Source organism: Populus trichocarpa, chromosome 5 (genome assembly GCF_000002775.5).
Source record: "Populus trichocarpa isolate Nisqually-1 chromosome 5, P.trichocarpa_v4.1, whole genome shotgun sequence".
Lineage (NCBI taxonomy): Eukaryota > Viridiplantae > Streptophyta > Magnoliopsida > Malpighiales > Salicaceae > Populus > Populus trichocarpa.
In genome coordinates this window covers 24,424,950-24,443,401 of record NC_037289.2, presented here as the reverse complement: position 1 = coordinate 24,443,401, position 18,452 = coordinate 24,424,950, and the positions used below count along the sequence as shown (strand labels likewise).

The following is an 18,452-nucleotide window of genomic DNA, read 5'->3' as shown; positions in this document are numbered from 1 at the left end:
TAATTTTATTCAAATAAAATATTAACACAAAATCTAAACCAAATTATAAATATTTTGATCACCCTCTAAACCTCGGAAAATTTGGTTTGGAACCTTCCACTAATAGCTGGCGTAGAACTGAAAACCTGGTATTATCCATAATAAACTACTAAGACTACCCGACAATAACCCCACTTACCTCGGTGTCGTGTCCTAAACAAAATCTACCAATGCACTCATTAAGCTCTACCAGAACGCCACGTCACTTCTCAGTCGCGTATGCCTCACGTACACCTCTCCATCAATCACATCACGAGTCGTCACGGACAGCCTGCTTTTTGGTCTCTTAAAAAAATCACAAATCCCAACACAGCAAGAACTTCATCATTCAATTATTCTGACTTCCAGTCAAAATCATAAAGCCAAGAAACGGCTCAGATTATGCCACGACCTTCTCTGCGCTGAGCTGCACGGGAAACATAAAAAAGACGTGATATGGGTTTGGGTTAGACCCGGATTCGGAAACGGGGAAACAGAAAAAATTCTAAAACTTTTATTTAAAAAATTACTTTACACCTTTACAAGCATTTTTTAACAATATAAAAAATTAAAATTATTCTTTTTCATATTTTTATTTTTAGATATTGTCATGAATTTAATCTTTATTACAAATATTGTTTAGTTAATAATATAACATTTTTATGACAATTTTAATTTAAATAAAAAAAAATATTTATAATTAAATTATTACAAATATAAAATATTAAGATAATTATAGTTTTATTTTTCTTATGAAAAATAATTATAATTTTGATGTATTTTTTTATCTTTTTATTTAAAAAATATTTTTCTATTAATTAAAGGAAAAAGAAATAGAGAACTTCAAGTAGAAGTAATAAAAAAATAGTTTTCCTTACGTAAACAGATCTCTATCTCTCTCTCTCTCTCTATATATATAAGAATATATATATATATATATATATAATCGCGCAAAAGTTTGCCCCAAATCAGTAATCGAAGATTTCTAGGGTTTTCTTTCCAATCCGATTGATATTTGGTCCTCAATTTTCTCCAATAAACACCGATCTATATTCTATCTCTATCTTTTGGTGTGGATTTTGTGATTCTGATCTCAGACTTTGAACAAAATTTCTGCTCAAAAAGGTATTTACTTTGCTTTGATCACGATCTATTTAATCACTTGCTGTTCAGTTAATGAATAACAATGAAAGGTTGAATCTTCTGATTTATGTTCCCTTTGGTTCCTGTTGTTGTTGTTGATATTTTTTTTTTTAATTTCAATTTAGGGGTTCAGCGATCTCAGATTATAATTTTGTTTATAAAATTGTAAAAACAATTTCGATTTATTTTTATCAAATGAATTTTGATTCCATTCTGTTTACTTTCTGTGCTTCTGTAACCGAATCCGGAAGTGCAGTGCAGTAGAAGTTGATTTATTTTTATTTTTTCGAATTTTAATGTGATAGGTGATAGTTTTGATTTGATGAGGAAGAAGAGGAAAGGGAGTGAAGCAGATACGGGTGAGAATGCACAAGAGGAAGTAATACCAACGTGTGATTTGAAATCATCCAATGTTAGGTCTCATTATTCGTTAGAAGATTATAATAGGTTAAAGAAGAGGTGCAAAGAAGATCTGGGTAGGGAACCTGTTACTTCTTTCAAAAGTAGGCTTGCAGGCATTGCTACTGCCCCGCCTTGTGGTGCCTCATCTTCGTTGGTACTACCTGGAAGAGGGCTTAAGAGGAAGATAGGGTGCATAGATGTTTCTACTCAAACGGGTAGGAAAAATAAGTTTGAGGATGATTATATTTTGGGGGATGCTATTGGGCGTGGTAAATTTGGCTCCGTTTGGTTGTGCAGGTCTAAGGTTACTGGTGTTGAGTTTGCTTGTAAGACTTTGCAGAAGGGAGAGGAGACAGTTCATAGGGAGGTAGAGATAATGCAGCATCTGTCTGGTCATCCTGGTGTGGTGACATTGCATGCTGTGTATGAGGAGTCGGAGTGTTTTCAGCTTGTGATGGAGTTGTGCTCTGGAGGACGTTTGATTGATCAGATGGTTGATGAGGGACGGTACTCAGAGCAACGCGCTGCTAATATATTCAAGGATGTGATGTTAGTTATTAAGTATTGTCATGACATGGGTGTTGTGCACCGAGATATAAAGCCTGAGAATATACTTCTAGTGAGCCTGGGGAAGATGAAGCTTGCAGATTTTGGCCTGGCTATGAGAATTTCAAATGGTAGGCATTCTGCATCTGTTTTGAGAAGTGCTCATTCTGCTTTCCAGTGCTTACTTTTATATTGCATTTGCTTTGTTGGTGCTGACAACTTAAGCATGTAAAAAATAAGCATATAGACTGAAATGAAGAATGTTTGACATGCATATCCTCAGGGACATCAGGGCATTTTATTGTTGAACAGTCATGCAGGAGGTAGGGATAACCTGGTGTCTCTTGTATGATTTGTTGGTTCAGAAAGCATGCTGTTGTCTTTAGTATGTGATGTCATGAGTTATTCAGTATGGCCAATGCTGTTATATAAAATAGTGCTATACATATCTAAATTCATATCTGTCTGGTTGACTTTGGCAGCCATGCTGCTATGTAACACAGACTAATAGAAGAACAGATGCTCTCTGCAAGCTCTTTTTGTAATTATTACTTGTGTTCTCAAAGCTTATCTTATGCATATGAGTTGGCATTCTTACTATCCTGCAGGGCAGACCTTATCGGGTTTGGCTGGAAGTCCAGCATATGTTGCCCCTGAAGTTCTGTCAGGAAATTATTCCGAGAAGGTTGACATTTGGAGTGCTGGTGTCCTCCTGCATGCTCTGTTGGTCGGGGGCCTTCCATTTCAAGGCGACTCCTTAGAGGCTGTTTTTGAGGCAATCAAGAATGTCAAGCTTGATTTTCACACTGGAATATGGGACTCTATATCTAAACCTGCACGTGATCTAGTTGCAAGAATGTTGACAAGGGATGTCTCAGCCAGGATCACCGCAGATGAAGTACTGAGTAAGTGTCTGATTCCCAATGAACTACGACCCTGGACATATGGTTGCATTTTTTTTTCTGGTTCTCATGGCTGCTTGAATTGAGGCAGAAAGATTTTGTTGCAATTTTATCCATCTAGATGGGTTAGACTAAGACCACTTAGTGATAATTTCTTTAATGAGTAGGCAGTTTGCATTTTAAGAGACCTTCTCTCCGTGGTCCTTGTCTGATGAGAAGCAACTTGATGGAATGCTTTTTAGGGGATTGCTGGCATGTACCTCATCAAAGAAATCTCCATTCTTTACTTATCTCAGAGTATTTACTCTCTGGGTTACCACCTCTCTGACTGGAAGAAGAATGTTCAGCTTATGTGCCTTGCATGTGTTGAGCTGCCATCCTAAATTAGATGCATGATGTGTCCTGTCTTTTGAGTCAAACGTAAGAATTCTTTGCATCTTTCCTTTTAATCTCATTTTGTAATGGCTCCTCAAAGGTATAGTGTGAAAGTGAATTCCTGGCCTTGAGGTGATGGTTTTGATTAAAAGATGCTCCAAATTTCTTAATCTGTAATTCTGATCTCGTTCTTTTCTTCCTGCATCAGTTTCTGATAATGTAAATTTGTTCGAGATTTTAAGGTACATACATGGACTTAGAATTTACCATTTTCACTAGGTTTACTATCCACGTGAGCTTGTCTGTTTGCAAAGGGATAATTAAACCCATTTTCACCAAGTTGTTGCTAACTCTCTCGAATTGTGCATGATCCGTGATCTTGATTCATTTCTTGGACTCTGTGATGGTGGAACGTGGAGTACTTTGCAAGTTTATTGCGTTTTCTGTCCCACTAAACTGACTGTTAATTGCTGTCTTCTCAGGGCATCCATGGATTTTGTTTTACACAGAGCGTACCTTAAAGACATTGTCCATCAGATCAAAAACAAAGAATCAAGGTGCTGCAACTTCCTGCCAACCTGCAAATGCACTTGTGTCACCTGGAAACCAGGTAGGAGCTGGCTCTTCTGAAGAGGACTTGAGTCAGCATCCATCTGATAGTTTGAGCTGCAAGTCAGAAGAGCAGGATGAATGTGGTTTAGTTGACGCGCTTGCAGTGGCGATTTCCCATGTTAAGATATCAGAGCCAAAGAGGAGTAGATTGTGTGGACCCACTGGCCCAATAGAGCAGCAGTGTTCATCTAACATCACCGCTAACAATCTGTGTAGAGCATTTTGATTCTGGTGACACACTGACACCACTAACATTGCTCATATCCACTGTTTTGTGAGCTGGGAGAGAAGAGGATTCAGAACAGCCACACCCTTAAACTCCAATATTCAGTGGATACTGGGCGAAGATGGTAACAGAGTAACATAACCATAGCTTGTAAATATGGCGTAATATCTTTTCATTAAATGCAACATCTCTCAAAAATAATAATTTGAACTGAAAAACATTCAGTTATTGATACTATTATTTTGAGAGACTAATGTCAGGATGGGATTTCGATTAATATGAAAGGTTTATATGGATACTATGTTGTAATGGATGTCATTACTTAGAAACCTACCAAATGCACTAGCTTCCCATATCAATTTTTCTTGCAACTTGGCATGAAATTATTGGAAATTCAAAATTTCCAAGGTGCTCTCAATTGGGTCCAAGGTGGGTGGGGGTTATCAAGAAGAATTAAAGGGTGATAAATCCCTTGCTTTAATGACAACCGACCCTTAAAAAGGTTGTGTAGGAAGGATAAGAAAATAATAATAATAACACTAATTCTTCGTTTGGTCATTGTTGTTATTGTTTCAAGGATGGAATATGTATGTTTGAAAGTTTTAAGAGTGTTTTATTGCTGTTCAAATTATTTTTTATTTAAAAATATATAAAAATATTGTTTTTAATTTTTGATATTAGTATATTACAATCATAAAAATAACATTAAAAAAAATCAATTTAATATTTTTTCAAGCAAAATATATTTTAAAAAAACATAAAAAAGAACCTTTTACACTGTAAAACACTCCCTATTCTTTATTTTAATTTTAATTTTTATCATTCCAATCAAATACTTTTTTTATATATTTATTCATTGTATTATTAGACATTAACCGAAGCAACCTAGAAGACAGGAGAGTAAAGTAGTGAAGTGTGGAAATTTCTTAAGAAAGGGCACATGGCAAGGTAACCGTTGTGCAGCGCACAGGAGAACGCGACCTTTCAATCAGAGAAGATCTGACGGCCAGAATCTACTAGCCGTTGGTTTTAAAACTTGAGAGGAGGGCACAGACATAAATCCGATATTTGCGTCTCCATCTCGCTTATACATACTCTTTATTTATTTTTCTCTCCTCTACTTCTTTCTCCTCCTCCTCTTAAACCCAACAAACAATTTCAGTACCAGAGCCAGAACTCGAACCGGAGAGAAGAAGAAGAAGAGAGACACAGAGAGAGAGAGATCGTACTCCATCAATGGGGTTCTTTTGATTAGTCTCTCTCTAAGATCAAGGCACGGGCGGGCGATAAAGAAAGAAGGCTCTGAAGGGTTTTTTTTTTTATCGATATCGAAGACGCTTAAAAGAATTCTTGAATTTTGAAGGTGAATGTTTTTATTTTATGATCTGGGTTTTACGTTTTGAAATCAATTCTGATCTGGTTTTCTTTCTCTTTTCTTTTAATTAAAACTTAATCGAATCAAAATTTGTACTTTAATAACTTTCTTTATAGATACTTAGCTGTTTTAATTTTTGGAGGGTTTCCTTTAGATATAGACAACAATGGCTGGATCCGATGAGAACAACCCGGGGGTGATCGGACCCGGAAATATTCAAGGTAGTAAAACAACCCCAAAAGGTTGTATTTAATTTATTATCTATTTGGTTTAAAAATGATGTTTTTTAAAGCTATTAAAACCCTAATAAAAATGAGATTTGTTTTTCAATCTTGAAGAGGGTTTACGTGGCCGAGTAGGGAAGTTTCCAGTGGCGACCGGAACTAATCGCCGGGCGTTGAGTAACATTAATCGGAACATCATCGGAGGTCCACCGTACCCCTGTGCTGTCAACAAAAGAGGGTTATCAGAGTAAGTCTTCTTAAACCCTAATTACTGTCTTAATCTTAATCTTTTATATCTTGTTTGGTTCCTGAGAAAATGAAGGAAAAGAGAAGAAAGTAGGCACTTGGTGGTGTGGAGTTTTTTAATCAATTTTCTTCGTCTTTGATTACCTACTTTTGATGTTTTTTTTTCTTTGTTTTTTGTCTTCTCTGTTTTTTTATTTTATTTTAGAAGAGAAGCTTTTTGTAATAAGAACCCACCAATTCCAGTGCATCGACCTTTGACTAGGTCAGTAACTAATTGACCTCTTTGTTTGACGTTGAAGGTGTTTGTTTTTAATGTCAAAGGTTTGATCTTTTAATTGAATCTTTTTCTGGTGTTATTCTTGATGTCTGTTCAGGAAGTATGCGGCCCAGCTTGCTAACAAGCAGCAGCAACAACTTGAACCAGAGGTACCTTTTTAAAGAGCTTGAATTTTCTCTTAATTATAGGGTGGGATGTCTAGGGTTGTGAGATTGGATTGAGAGTTGTTTGTGTCAAACAGGAAATCAAAAAACCAGTTCGCCCAGTCCCAATTTCTAGTGAGCCAGAAGATTGTAACATCATAGATGTGGAGGGCTACAAGACTAGTGATGACTTTTCTGCTCCGACGTTTGTGCAACATACGGAGGCAATGCTGGAGGAGATCGACAGGATGGTATTTGCAATATAACTTATTTTTAATTTGTTTGTATTGCTATTGAGCTTTTGTCAGGGTTCCATTGATATCTTGGTTTCCTGCAGGATGAAGTTGAAATGGAAGATGTTGAAGAAGAGCCGGTCTTGGACATAGACGGCTGTGACAAGAGGGATCCACTTGCTGTAGTGGAATACATTGATGATTTATACAATTTCTACAAGAAAGCAGAGGTGACACAGAATATATCTTCCTATTCAATTTGTGAAACATAAACAAAGCCTTCATTGCTTTTTTATTTTTATTTTGTTTTGCTTGGTCTTTTGTTATAATTGGAGAATATTCTAATTTGTAAGATTTGATTAGGAATCACTAGCCTAAAAGATTGTCCTCTATTAGGCAAATAGGACTGATATACATTTATTTTGAAATCTTAAATTAAACGAAGGTGGAGCTTTTCATTATGAAGTATGTTGGAAGGTCTAGATGTCCAATCGTTTGGTAAATGATTGATGGAAAAGGGCTGCTGATGTTATGATTATTAGGCAAACAGGGCTGTGCACATTTATTTTGAAATCTTAAATTAAACGAAGGTGGAGCTTTTCATTATGAAGTATGTTGGAAGGTCTGGTCTATATGTCCAATCGTTTGGTAATGGCTGATGGAAAAGGGCCGCTGATGGTATGGTTTCGTTATGAAGTATCTTCCTTTTCAGTTCCCTTACTACATGAACTTTTTCTGGAAAATTGATTGCAGAGATCTGGCTGTGTCCCACCAAACTACATGGCACAGCAATTTGACATTAATGACAGAATGAGAGGCATTCTCATTGATTGGTTGATTGAGGTATGCAAGTTACATAATGCTTAAAAGGTCAAGAATTAGTTATCTGGTTTCATCTGAACTGCTTACAAATTTGACGGGATTAACAGGTGCACTACAAGTTTGAATTGATGGAGGAGACCTTATACCTCACTGTCAATCTCATTGATAGATTTCTAGCAGTTCATCCAGTCGTGAGAAAGAAACTCCAGCTCGTTGGAGTGACAGCCATGCTGCTTGCATGCAAATATGAAGAAGTATCAGTTCCAGTTGTGGAGGATCTCATTCTGATTTCTGACAAAGCATACAGCAGAAATGAAGTGCTTGACATGGTATATTATTATTTTATCATTCTTTAATTGTTATCATAGTAATTATGATCAGAATGAGGATGGATATATGATATGATTTGAATGCCTGCAGGAGAAGAACATGGTCAACGCTTTACAGTTTAATCTCTCTGTTCCCACTCCTTATGTTTTTATGAGGAGATTCCTAAAAGCTTCACAATGTGACAGGAAGGTTTGTACTACCGGTCTTCACACAAAAAATTTAACTGCACTTAATCGGATTTTTAATGAAATGGTACTGATTATACTAAACCAGTTGTTATTTTGAAGCAGCTTGAATTGCTTGCGTTCTTCATAATTGAGCTTTGCCTCGTCGAATACAACATGCTCAAGTTTCCACCTTCATTGTTAGCTGCTGCTGCAATATACACCGCTCAATGCACCCTTAGTGGAACAAAGCAATGGAGCAAGACAAATGAGTGGTGCACTGGCTACTCAGAACAGCAGCTTACGTGGGTGTTTTTTCGCCTGCTTAAAAAGAAATTGTTTGTTGTTCCTTACATGTCAAGCTTGACAGTCTTTTTACTCACTGTTTGGTTTCCTTTTTCGCCATGGATTACAGGGAATGCTCAAGGCTTATGGTTAATTTTCATAGGATTGCTGGTACAGGGAAGCTAACAGGTGTACACCGGAAGTATTGTACCTCAAAATTTGGTTACGCAGCAAAGAACGAACCCGCGGACTTCTTACTGGATCCTCCATTCTAGCAGGACTGATAAAGCAAAAGATGAATTGACATGAAAAGACTTATATTCAAGTAAATTTGGGGGTTGGGGTTTACAGTGCAACTTAAGTTGCCCCCCTTCTTGAACATAGAGAAACTTTGGTATTCTTTCTTTTATGCTATTTGAACACAGCAGGGAGGATGTTGTCACTGGTCTCCAAGAATAAAATAATGTTTTTAAGGCTTGATTTTTAATGTATATTTCTTGTTGAATCATTCCCAATTTTGGTATTCTTTCTTTTATGCTATTTGAGATAATGATTGAACTTGGGTTGTTTTGGATGGATTGGTTTGACAAATTTGCTCGTTTGAGAATGCGGTTGTATCTGCGGTGTAATCTGCGTCCAAAAGCATCAAACGTTCCCCTAGAATGCCATTGTTATGCTCTGCTCTCTGTTATCTGTATCGGGCTACACAATTTTTAACTAGAAGTTCAAGCTCCAGGTTTTCCTCAAGAGGCCAAAAGCACCTATAAACAGGGATTAATTGTCTGTTAAAATCACATCAAAGGGCTAGTTAACCTAATGAAGCTGACAATTCCATCTATGATCTCATCAATCAAGATCATAAAACTACAAATAGCGCAAATCAGAAGTACTAAAAGCCCTGTACTGAATTCATTTAATAAAACTGATTTTTGTTTTGTTTATATATCATTATTTTTATTTTTTTTCGATTTCTTCGTTAAATGGAGTTAGTTTTCAGTCGTTTAGATTAATTAATTCATAATCTTATACTATTTAATGTATAAATAATCCATATCAAAATAGAGGAATTTTGAATAAATATCAATATTTACTCCTTTTTAGTAACTCTAAAAAATTTAAAGATATTCTTATAATTTTTTTCCTTTTATATTATGTTTTCTAGTTATAAAATTCAAATTGTTTTCTAGTAACTCTAAGTTCTCTTGATCCAATCAAGCCAAGTAAAACCGATTAAAACTCAATCCTTCACTTATCAATAATTCTTTTAGTTAGATTAAAAGTTTGTTTGAAATTATGGTAGTATTTTTTAAAAAATATTTTTGTTTAAAAATATATTAAAATAATATTTTTTATTTTTTAAATTTTATTTTTAATATTAGTATATTCGGTTAGAAAAAATAAAAAAAATAATTTAAAATAAAAAAATAAAAAAAATTAAATTTTAAAAAAAATATCTGCAAAATGCAAAAACATACTTCCTGTAAATCTCACATGGCTCTTATTGTAAAGCAAAATTCTATCATTAGTAGTGTTTGTCACAAATGTAGCAGAGATTAATGAAAATCAACACTGGCTGACTGACTTTGTCAGAAAGGAGGTGGCAGTTCTGAGTCAAGCAGTCCTTGTCTAAACACGTGTACCGCTAAGTGCCACGTTTCGCTTTCGAAACAACCAAATCTATCTAAGCCACGACTCATCTACGTGGCATCCTGATCCTTAAAAAAGGAAAAAAAAAAAAAAAACAGAAGTCTCTCTCTCTCTCTCTCTCTCGTAAAGTTTCCTCCTTTCCAAGTTGATGATCTAAATATCTGTCATTTGAATCTGGTCCTCATTATTTTTCGTGTTCAAGTTGTCGACGAAGATGGTCCCTTGAATATTCTATCAGGTAAAAGAAAAAACTTACATTGAATCTGATATTTTGTTGTTACTTGTCGTCATCTTTTTCATGGGCCATGACCTTTTTTGGGTATGTTTTGAAGATATTTTAATGTACTGTTATTGTCTTTGAAATGAGATTGTGGTGTAGGATTGATGATGGGTTTCACAGTTTTTTTGTCAAGTTGATGGTTTTGTTTGTGGCAGATTCTAGGTTTCTCTCTAGATAATTCATTAGGTTGCTATTGTTATTTAATATCAACATTTTGTCATAGTTTGATCAATTGATTTTGATGGTTTTTATTTGTTTGAGCTATGGGAATTTTAGAGCCTAAAATCTAATACAACTGTTCATGCTTTCCTTTTCCTGATAGATAAGGTGGCGGCCCTTACTTGGAATCTCTAGGCTCCTATATGTGATTGTATTTTTTTTTTCGATAGTGAGGAAGAGATGATAGAAGAGAAAGAGAAGAAGTTTCTCACAGTAGCACCATTTCAGTGTGCTTGGAGGAAAGATTTGAAATTTAGGGAAGCTGGAAGAGGTTGTGTGGCTTTTGATGCTTTTGCTCACAATGATGTCACAGTGGTGTTTAGGGAGAATGTAGGGAGTCAACACTACCATTATAAGAGGGATAATAGTCCTCATTATACTGTGATTCTTGGGAGTCATAGGAATCGTCGACTGAAAATTGAGGTTGATGGCAAAACAGTTGTTGATGAGGAAGGTGTTGCGCTTTGCTGCTCATCCATGTTTCAAAGTTATTGGATCAGTATTTATGATGGGTTGATTAGTGTCGGAAAAGGGAGATACCCTTTTCAGAATCTTGTGTTTCAGTGGTTAGATTCAAATCCAAATTGTAGCGTTCGGTATGTTGGTCTTAGCAGTTGGGATAAACATGTCGGGTATAGAAATGTCAATGTGTTGCCATTGCCAAAGAATCATATGTTGCTATGGAAGCAAGTTGACTCTGGAGAATATGAGGGGACAGATGATGGAGAAGAGGAGTTAGAAGGTGGACAGATGAGCTATGAGAGACGGGGACTTGAGAATTTTCTTGAGAGTTGGGAATTATCTGATGTATTGTTCATTGTTGGCAAGGAGGAAAGACTTGTCCCAGCTCATAAGGTTATCTTACAAGCATCTGGTAATTTTCCTTTGAGCTCGTCAAATGAAGATGTTATTCAGCTACAGGATGCAACATATCCAATTCTTCATGCACTTCTTCAATATATATACACCGGCCACACACAGGTATCGTAACTGTTCAACGAGGATGATTCTGCCTTTTGTTTTCTTGTCATGTTTTTTCTTTTAAGAATGACTCTAGCTGCCAGAATCACTTCTAGTTACTTTTGGGCTGTTTAATCTCACTCCGTTCCCTCTTTAATATAGATTTCAGAGTCGCAACTTGGTTCTCTATGGGCATTGAGCTTACAATTTGAAGTGATGCCACTGGGGAAGTTCTGTGAGGAAATTGTGGAGCGATTTAAATTGAATAAAAAGTTGTTTGACTCTGGTAAGAATGTGGAATTGTCATATCCAAGCTCCCAGCCCCATTGTTGTATGGCCTTCCCTTCTCAACTGCCTATAAATGTGCAAAGGCTTAAACAGTTGCAGTCGACTGGAGACTATAGTGACATAAACATTTACATTGAGGGTCATGGTCTTGTTGCTCAACCTCACAAAGTCATTCTAAGTTTATGGAGTGTTCCATTTTCAAAGGTGAGCCATCTTCATCTAGCTTCTAGTGTCTCCATGTTCTCTGCATAGCATGTTTTGGAAATGTTTTATGAAAGTATGTTTTCACGGTATAAGGAACTGACAACTACATAATACCTGATTAAATGAATTCAACAGATGTTTACAAATGGAATGAGTGAGAGTAGATCCTCAGAGGTTTTCTTAAGGGATGTGTCACCTGAAGCCTTCAAGGTTATGCTTGAATTCATGTATAGTGGAGAACTCGGTTTGGAAGATTCCGTGGAATTCGGAACCTTGCTCCTCCAGGCTCTTTTGTTAGCTGATCAATTTGGGGTCACTCTCCTTTACCAAGAATGCTGCAAAACACTTTTAGAGTGCCTATCGGAGGTAGTTAAGCCTTATTTTACAAATAATTTAATTAAGAGTTTTTTAGTATTATCATATCTTTGTTTTGTTGTTATGATATGCTTCTTGTTGGCTAGAATTAAAAGAACAGAGAAGTGAGTTGCGGTTTCGGACTTCTGAAAACAAAAGAAGCGACCAAAAGATATTGACACCTTTCATGTACATATTATATGCAGGGATGGAGTTCTCCTAGTGGAAGAAGGTCATACAACAAGAGTTTTTCTATTATGCACAAGTTATAATGGACGACGAAGCAGACAATTTGGGAACTTTGTTGGCTATTGCTGTTGAAGCTAACTGTTGAACTTTGTTGCAGGACTCAGTAGGTCCAATCCTTCAAGCGGTGTCATTGATTCCATCATGTAAACTCATTGAAGAAACATGCGAGAGGAAATTTGCTATGCACTTTGATTATTGTACCACTACAAGCCTTGATTTCATCTTATTAGATGAGACAAATTTTAGCAATATCATTCAGGTGGGTTCTCATTCTTTGAATTGATAACTATGAAATTGACAATTGACTCTAGGATTTATAGAGCTGAGTCAAAACAAGTGTACTCTGCCCACAGGAATCCAGGACTAGTGGTCCGAAAATTTAGGAGGAGCAAGTGCTTTTCATTTGGAATATCGTTTCCTTTTTTAGATTGGAAGGAAGTCCATGGTATGCTAGTGGTTTAGTGCATGGGATAAACGAGGGTCTGGACCCAACGGCCATCAATTGATAGATAGGAGAAGGAATTTTGAAGTCATGCTTTAGTTGTTTTAAGTTTAAAATGGACCAAGGATAACATGTGAAATACCTTATACTGATGAGTTTCTTCCTTGAAAGCAATTCTTCGTTTCTTCGTGAATGTTGTCAAATGCCAAATAAAATCATAGGCATTCTCTATAACAAAGGATGGTTTTGCAGCATCAAGATCTAACTGTAACATCTGAAGAAAGAGTTCTCAATGCAATCTTCATGTGGTGTATGAGAGATAAAGAATTGTGTGGATGGGAGGTCGTCGCTGAGCTACTTGCACTTTCTACTCCTGACCTCCTTTTCAGGGACAGGCTTCAATCTCTTAATAACTTGTTGCCATTTGTGCGATTTCCATTGATGCCATATGACTTGCTTAAGAAGGTCAGTAAGCTTTGGTTATGGAAAGGACAATTAGACAATCTATTGAGAATGGTACCCTGAACTCCTGTTATCATGTTGCAGCTGGGGCAAAGCAACATACGCAGGCATGTCCCTATTTTTGATGATCTTGTAAGTTGTCATCTTTCTAGAGAGAGTGATTGTTGACAGACAATATGGGTATTCATTTTCATCACTAGATTTCTTGTGTGGTAATTTCACAGGTGAGGGAGGGCATCTGTTATGCAGAATTTGGATCCCTAAGGCCAGGGAATGACCAAAAGTAAGTGTAAGATGCTATTTTCACTTTCATGTTCATGTGTCTTGATCTAGATTGTGAGAGTGGTCTGGCCTTTTAATCCTTTTATTTTATTTTTTTTCTTAGCCTGTTCAATAGTGGAGATGGATATCTGTCTAAATTATCTAATCCAAGTTATACATGGAGGGAGCTGATTATTATTCATAGGAAATCTTCACAAGAATATTAGTAGAAGTTTTTAACCACTATATCCTGTTGCGAGGAAAACGAAGGAGAATTCCCCAGTTGCCCCTATCTTGGTGTCTATTGGGCAAACGCCCCTGAAACAAAATTCACCAAGGGTCACATTTCATCAGTTCAAACCAATTGGGATGAATCCTAAACAATATAGTTTCCCTTTAGGATAAATTCATCACGGTTTGTTTATAATTTCATCCAAATGGGTTGAATTGACGGAATGCGATGAAAATATGGTAAATTTGATGAAGTTTTTTCGATAAGGGGCTTGTTTGCCTATTTGACACAAACACAAGGGCTGAATTGGGGGTTTTTCAAAAACAAATGAACCGTTTCTAAAAATCTAATTCCCTTCCTATTGTGTCATCTTCATGAAGGATTTTTTTGTACATGCTAGGTGGAAGTATCTATCGTGTCACGTTACCATCTTATGCAATTTCAATGCTACTGTTTTAACTCTATGCTTCCATGCTGATGTGTTTTGGATGAGCCATGGCTTAAAGACATAATAGCTAACGGAGTCTTACTTTTGTAGCCCTAGGTTTCAACATAGGCGATCTAGCTTTAAGGAGCTCCAATACATATGTGATGGTGACAGCAATGGAGTACTCTACTTTGCTGGTACATCTTATGGAGAACATCAGTGGATTAATCCCGTTTTAGCAAAGGTGAACTTTGTGGTTTTCTTTATTTTTTCTATCTTGCAAGTATCTCTAGGTAGATCAGTGAACCACATTCGATACACCGCTTCTCATCCTCTTAACTGAATGTTCCAGAGAATCACGATCACTGCCAGCAGTCCCCCTTCAAGATATACCGACCCCAAGACTTTGGTGTCACGAACTTATCAGGTTAGTATGAGTGGTCTGTAAGTCTGTGACATATCTAATGTATAGTGTGTTTCATTGGTAATTGAGTTATCTTTCCTGTGTTAGGGAACGTCTTTTGCTGGGCCTTGCATGGAAGATGGACACATACGTGCATGGTGGATGGTTGACATTGGCCAAGATCATCAGGTTGTTGTCCTCCTTTACTCTTCGCAACCCTACTAAATTTTCCTTTTAATTTTCCCTATACTCAAAAGGTTTCTTCGATTGTGTTTGTCTAAATGCAACAAAGAAAAGTATCAACAATCATAAAACAGTCATCCAATCCAACTTAGTTTTCTGACTCAAGTGCTTGGCCCCTACTCACTTCTCCATGCTATGATTGATGCAGCTTATGTGCAACCACTACACTTTGAGACAAGATGGGTCAAGAGCCTTCATAAGATTTTGGAATTTGCAGGTAAAACATTTAGTCCTTTTGCAAGATATTCACGCTCCAAGCCTGCAAAATGGTTATCCTATCTTAAATCCAATTAACCAGATTTAATGCCAATGATTGCCTATCGTAACTGTCCCATACTGCATCCCAGGGTTCACTGGATGGGAAGACATGGACGAACTTGAGAGTGCACGAGAACGACCAAACAATGTGCAAGGCTGATCAGTTTGCATCATGGCCCATAACCGGGCCACATGCTCTACTTCCTTTTAGGTTCTTCAGGGTTGTTCTAACAGGTCCGACGACAGATGCCTCAAACCCCCACAATTTGTGCATCTGCTTCTTGGAACTCTATGGTTACTTCCACTAGCTTGATAGAATTACGCTTCGGTGTGTTTCCTTCTTATTTTGATGGGATTTATAGATGCCCTTTCGTGTCCCAACAATATGCAATCCATTACTGTAACCAAAACAAGATGTAGCCATTACAGCTCTTATGTACAGTTCCTGCGTAATGAAAATAAAATAAAATTCAAGCGTCTGCAATCCAAATGAAAAGAAACTCGCTGCATGAATTGTACGGTTGCTGTAACTTCTGTATTCACCTTTATGCCCATACACAGGTGTAGTGAGGCCCAAGTCGTTTGGTTCCCAATTTCCGTTGCTGTATGTACAATAACGAATCAACGATTCTGAGGACCCTGCGGTCCTGCACGTTACTCGGTGTCCGTTCTAATGCTTGAAGCAGGTAAGATATTGAATTCGAAGGAAATGAATAGATGCTTTGTTTGATTGAATGAATATTACACATCGTTTTCTTTCGAGATTGAGAGGCCACCCTTTAATTCATCGCTTAGCTTTCATCGGCGATTCTTTTTATTATTTTTTTCAATCCTTCCACGCTGAAATGGTTATACCAAATTGGATTTTGTCTTCTATACTTATTACACTACGGCCATCCTTGCCTTCAATCAAGCCAATATATATAATGTATTTTTGGTGGCTAATCTGGATGATGTTCCTTCGTATCACTCGTATAAACTATCCAATACCGAAACTGAATGCATTCATGCAAGTAGAGATATGTCACTCATAATCCCGGATTCATTTTTCATCATTTAAAGAAAGCAGTACAAAATTCAACCTTATACACCAAATTTGATTGAAGAACAGGGATCCTAATTGCTCGAGCCATTGCCATTTGAATTGCCGATTACCTCCTGACAGGTGGTACAACGCCCCTGCCTGGGGGTGCTCCACGCCCAGCAGCTTGGGCCTGCACAGTAAAATAGAATCAGGAGTTGGTCTTTACAAGCTGCTTAGATACAGAGCTGTAAAATTGTTTTCGGGTGAATATACCAGATGGATGATTAAATTTAAGACATAAATGAAATCAAAATGCTTACTTTAGACCGCATTGCAACAGATCTTCCCCTGCCAACCCCAAGCGATGCACTCTTACCCTTCAAGCACATAAGAAATGGTAATTAGAGATCATCACGAAAATGCAAATTCAAGAAAAATCTAAAGGATTGCAAGTGGGATCATACCTTGATTCTAGCATCCAAACGCTTGAACATGGGAGCATTCTTTAGCATATCAGGTATAACCATGAATCTGTTCAAATTTCACATTATCATCAAATAATTGCAGTCAAGTTGTGAAAATCCAACATGATGACTCAATAACTATATATGAGTTTACCAAGGATAGTATTAGGTACCTGACTTTACTGCCACGAATGAAAACATGCTCAAGCTGTGAGACCTTCCCATCCTGTCAAGTGGCAGACCAGAATCAGAAACCAGATAAAAAAACCAAGATACAAATGAAAGAAAGATACACTAATTATCCAAGCTGATAGCCACTGCATCGAATAATCTCTTTCGATTAGCATCAGTAAGTCAAAGACACAATGATTAGACATTATAAACATGATAGATATAGACAATATAAACAACTAAGTGGAAAAGATATAAAATAAGCTCTCTCTAAAATCTTTTTGGCATTCATCCACAGATGCATCCATGCATCTCAAAACTGAATGTTTTCATTTAAAACCGCTATAACACGGACTTAAATTACAAGCACATATAATTTCTTTAAATTCTCCTGTCCCTACTTTATAAATTGAATATTTCTAATAAACCATCATTTTGGATTGGATATCTTTTCATTAGGCAAATCATTATTTCACCTCATATAACCATTACATTAATCTAAAACAACTCAAAGCACGTATCTTCCAATTTTGCGCGGCATAAATAACATAAGAAATACATTATACTAGAAATCATTCATTAACTATAGTGTGACTTTTCACAAACATTGACACAAAATTTTTAACTCATATTCCTTAACCAACTATACATCAAAAGGAAGTGTCTTTCTCTTGAACTATCCTACTGATTTGCTGAACAAAATGGACAGCTAAACTCAAGACCATCAGCAACTATACACGAATACAAAGAATCCCGGATCATTTTTTAAAATAAAAATTCTGTAAAGAAAAAGGCTTCTTAATTTAGGGTTTTACGGCCACAACTTCCCTTTCCCCTTCTCCACAATAAAACATCACTTGTTAGCAGAATATTAAAATGTCCATGAAGATTTTCCCAATCTCACGCAATAGATCCTAGGGTTTTTCAAAACAATAACCTAAAACCCTTTCAACTCATAATTTCACTCCACAATCGCAAAATCTAGGGTTTCACAAACAAAAATAATCAAGAAAAGAGTGAAAAAGCAGTAGTGCCTTAGCAGTGTAAGTGATGCTCTCGAGCTGGCAGTTCCAGTTATCCTCACACTCTACCATGCCTCCTCTATAAAGCTCTCCACTCTTCAGCTCCACCGTCACTATGTGACCGGAAGCCTCGTGTAGTAGCTTCACCGGAATCCCCAAGCTTCTGCTCATCTCTCCTCTTCTTTCTCTCAATCACTGCAAAACCCTAATAAACCCAAGGACAACGATCTAATCGTTTCCCTCCCTCCATGCCTGCGTTTTATTTTGTAGTCAGTGAGGGTAGATTTGTCATCTAATTAAAAATAGGGACTTCTTAGTAATAAGGCAGATGATCAGCCTTTTGACGTGGCGTAATATTCAGGCTACATGTAAGCGTTGCAGTGTTTAAAAAGGAAAATGGCCGCAATGTGTCTACTCTACAGGTCATCGAGCTGTAGCGATTTTAATAACAAACGGCTGTACCAAAATCTCTGGCGGCTCCTGACGTGGCGTTGCAGCGATTTAAAAAAATTATTAAAA

General features: G+C 36.8%; 4 protein-coding genes across 10 annotated transcripts; 3 read left to right on the top strand and 1 right to left on the bottom strand.

Annotated features, from left to right (window-relative positions):
* Positions 1-909: 909 nt before the first annotated feature.
* LOC7494698 (serine/threonine-protein kinase PEPKR2) lies at positions 910-4,520 on the top strand. The gene is made up of 4 exons (XM_002307756.4): positions 910-1,143; positions 1,467-2,240; positions 2,718-3,014; positions 3,869-4,520. Exons 2-4 carry the CDS (start codon positions 1,484-1,486, stop codon positions 4,222-4,224), a joined length of 1,410 nt encoding a protein of 469 aa, XP_002307792.1. The 5' UTR covers positions 910-1,143; positions 1,467-1,483; the 3' UTR covers positions 4,225-4,520.
* A 476-nt stretch (positions 4,521-4,996) lies between these two features.
* LOC7494697 (cyclin-B2-4) lies at positions 4,997-8,881 on the top strand. Of its 4 annotated transcripts, none has more exons than XM_024600899.2 (12): positions 4,997-5,587; positions 5,754-5,820; positions 5,938-6,070; positions 6,278-6,331; positions 6,444-6,495; positions 6,588-6,740; positions 6,827-6,952; positions 7,476-7,565; positions 7,652-7,873; positions 7,965-8,063; positions 8,162-8,343; positions 8,454-8,881. In XM_024600899.2, exons 2-12 carry the CDS (start codon positions 5,766-5,768, stop codon positions 8,596-8,598), a joined length of 1,311 nt encoding a protein of 436 aa, XP_024456667.1. In that variant the 5' UTR covers positions 4,997-5,587; positions 5,754-5,765; the 3' UTR covers positions 8,599-8,881. The 4 variants fall into 4 exon arrangements, with proteins under 4 accessions (XP_024456667.1, XP_024456666.1, XP_024456668.1 ...); XM_024600898.2 differs by having other exon boundaries at positions 5,000-5,587; positions 6,275-6,331; XM_002307755.4 differs by having other exon boundaries at positions 5,007-5,587; positions 6,275-6,331; positions 8,165-8,343.
* A 1,171-nt stretch (positions 8,882-10,052) lies between these two features.
* LOC7485638 (BTB/POZ domain-containing protein At2g30600) lies at positions 10,053-16,011 on the top strand. Of its 4 annotated transcripts, none has more exons than XM_024601496.2 (13): positions 10,054-10,208; positions 10,573-11,450; positions 11,592-11,921; positions 12,057-12,287; positions 12,622-12,783; positions 13,219-13,431; positions 13,513-13,560; positions 13,653-13,711; positions 14,460-14,592; positions 14,701-14,775; positions 14,860-14,940; positions 15,143-15,211; positions 15,342-16,011. In XM_024601496.2, the coding sequence occupies exons 2-13, from the start codon at positions 10,650-10,652 to the stop codon at positions 15,558-15,560; spliced, it is 2,421 nt and encodes an 806-aa protein (XP_024457264.2). In that variant the 5' UTR covers positions 10,054-10,208; positions 10,573-10,649; the 3' UTR covers positions 15,561-16,011. The 4 variants fall into 4 exon arrangements, with proteins under 4 accessions (XP_024457267.1, XP_024457264.2, XP_052308930.1 ...); XM_052452970.1 differs by having other exon boundaries at positions 10,069-10,208; positions 10,640-11,450; XM_024601497.2 differs by lacking the exon at positions 10,054-10,208 and having other exon boundaries at positions 10,464-11,450.
* Positions 16,012-16,274: 263 nt separating this feature from the next.
* Positions 16,275-18,187, bottom strand: LOC7494696 (small nuclear ribonucleoprotein SmD3b). Its single transcript, XM_002306939.4, has 5 exons — positions 17,946-18,187; positions 16,914-16,966; positions 16,741-16,807; positions 16,597-16,653; positions 16,275-16,466 (listed from the first exon to the last, which is right to left on the bottom strand). Exons 1-5 carry the CDS (start codon positions 18,102-18,104, stop codon positions 16,404-16,406), a joined length of 399 nt encoding a protein of 132 aa, XP_002306975.1. The 5' UTR covers positions 18,105-18,187; the 3' UTR covers positions 16,275-16,403.
* Positions 18,188-18,452: the final 265 nt, after the last annotated feature.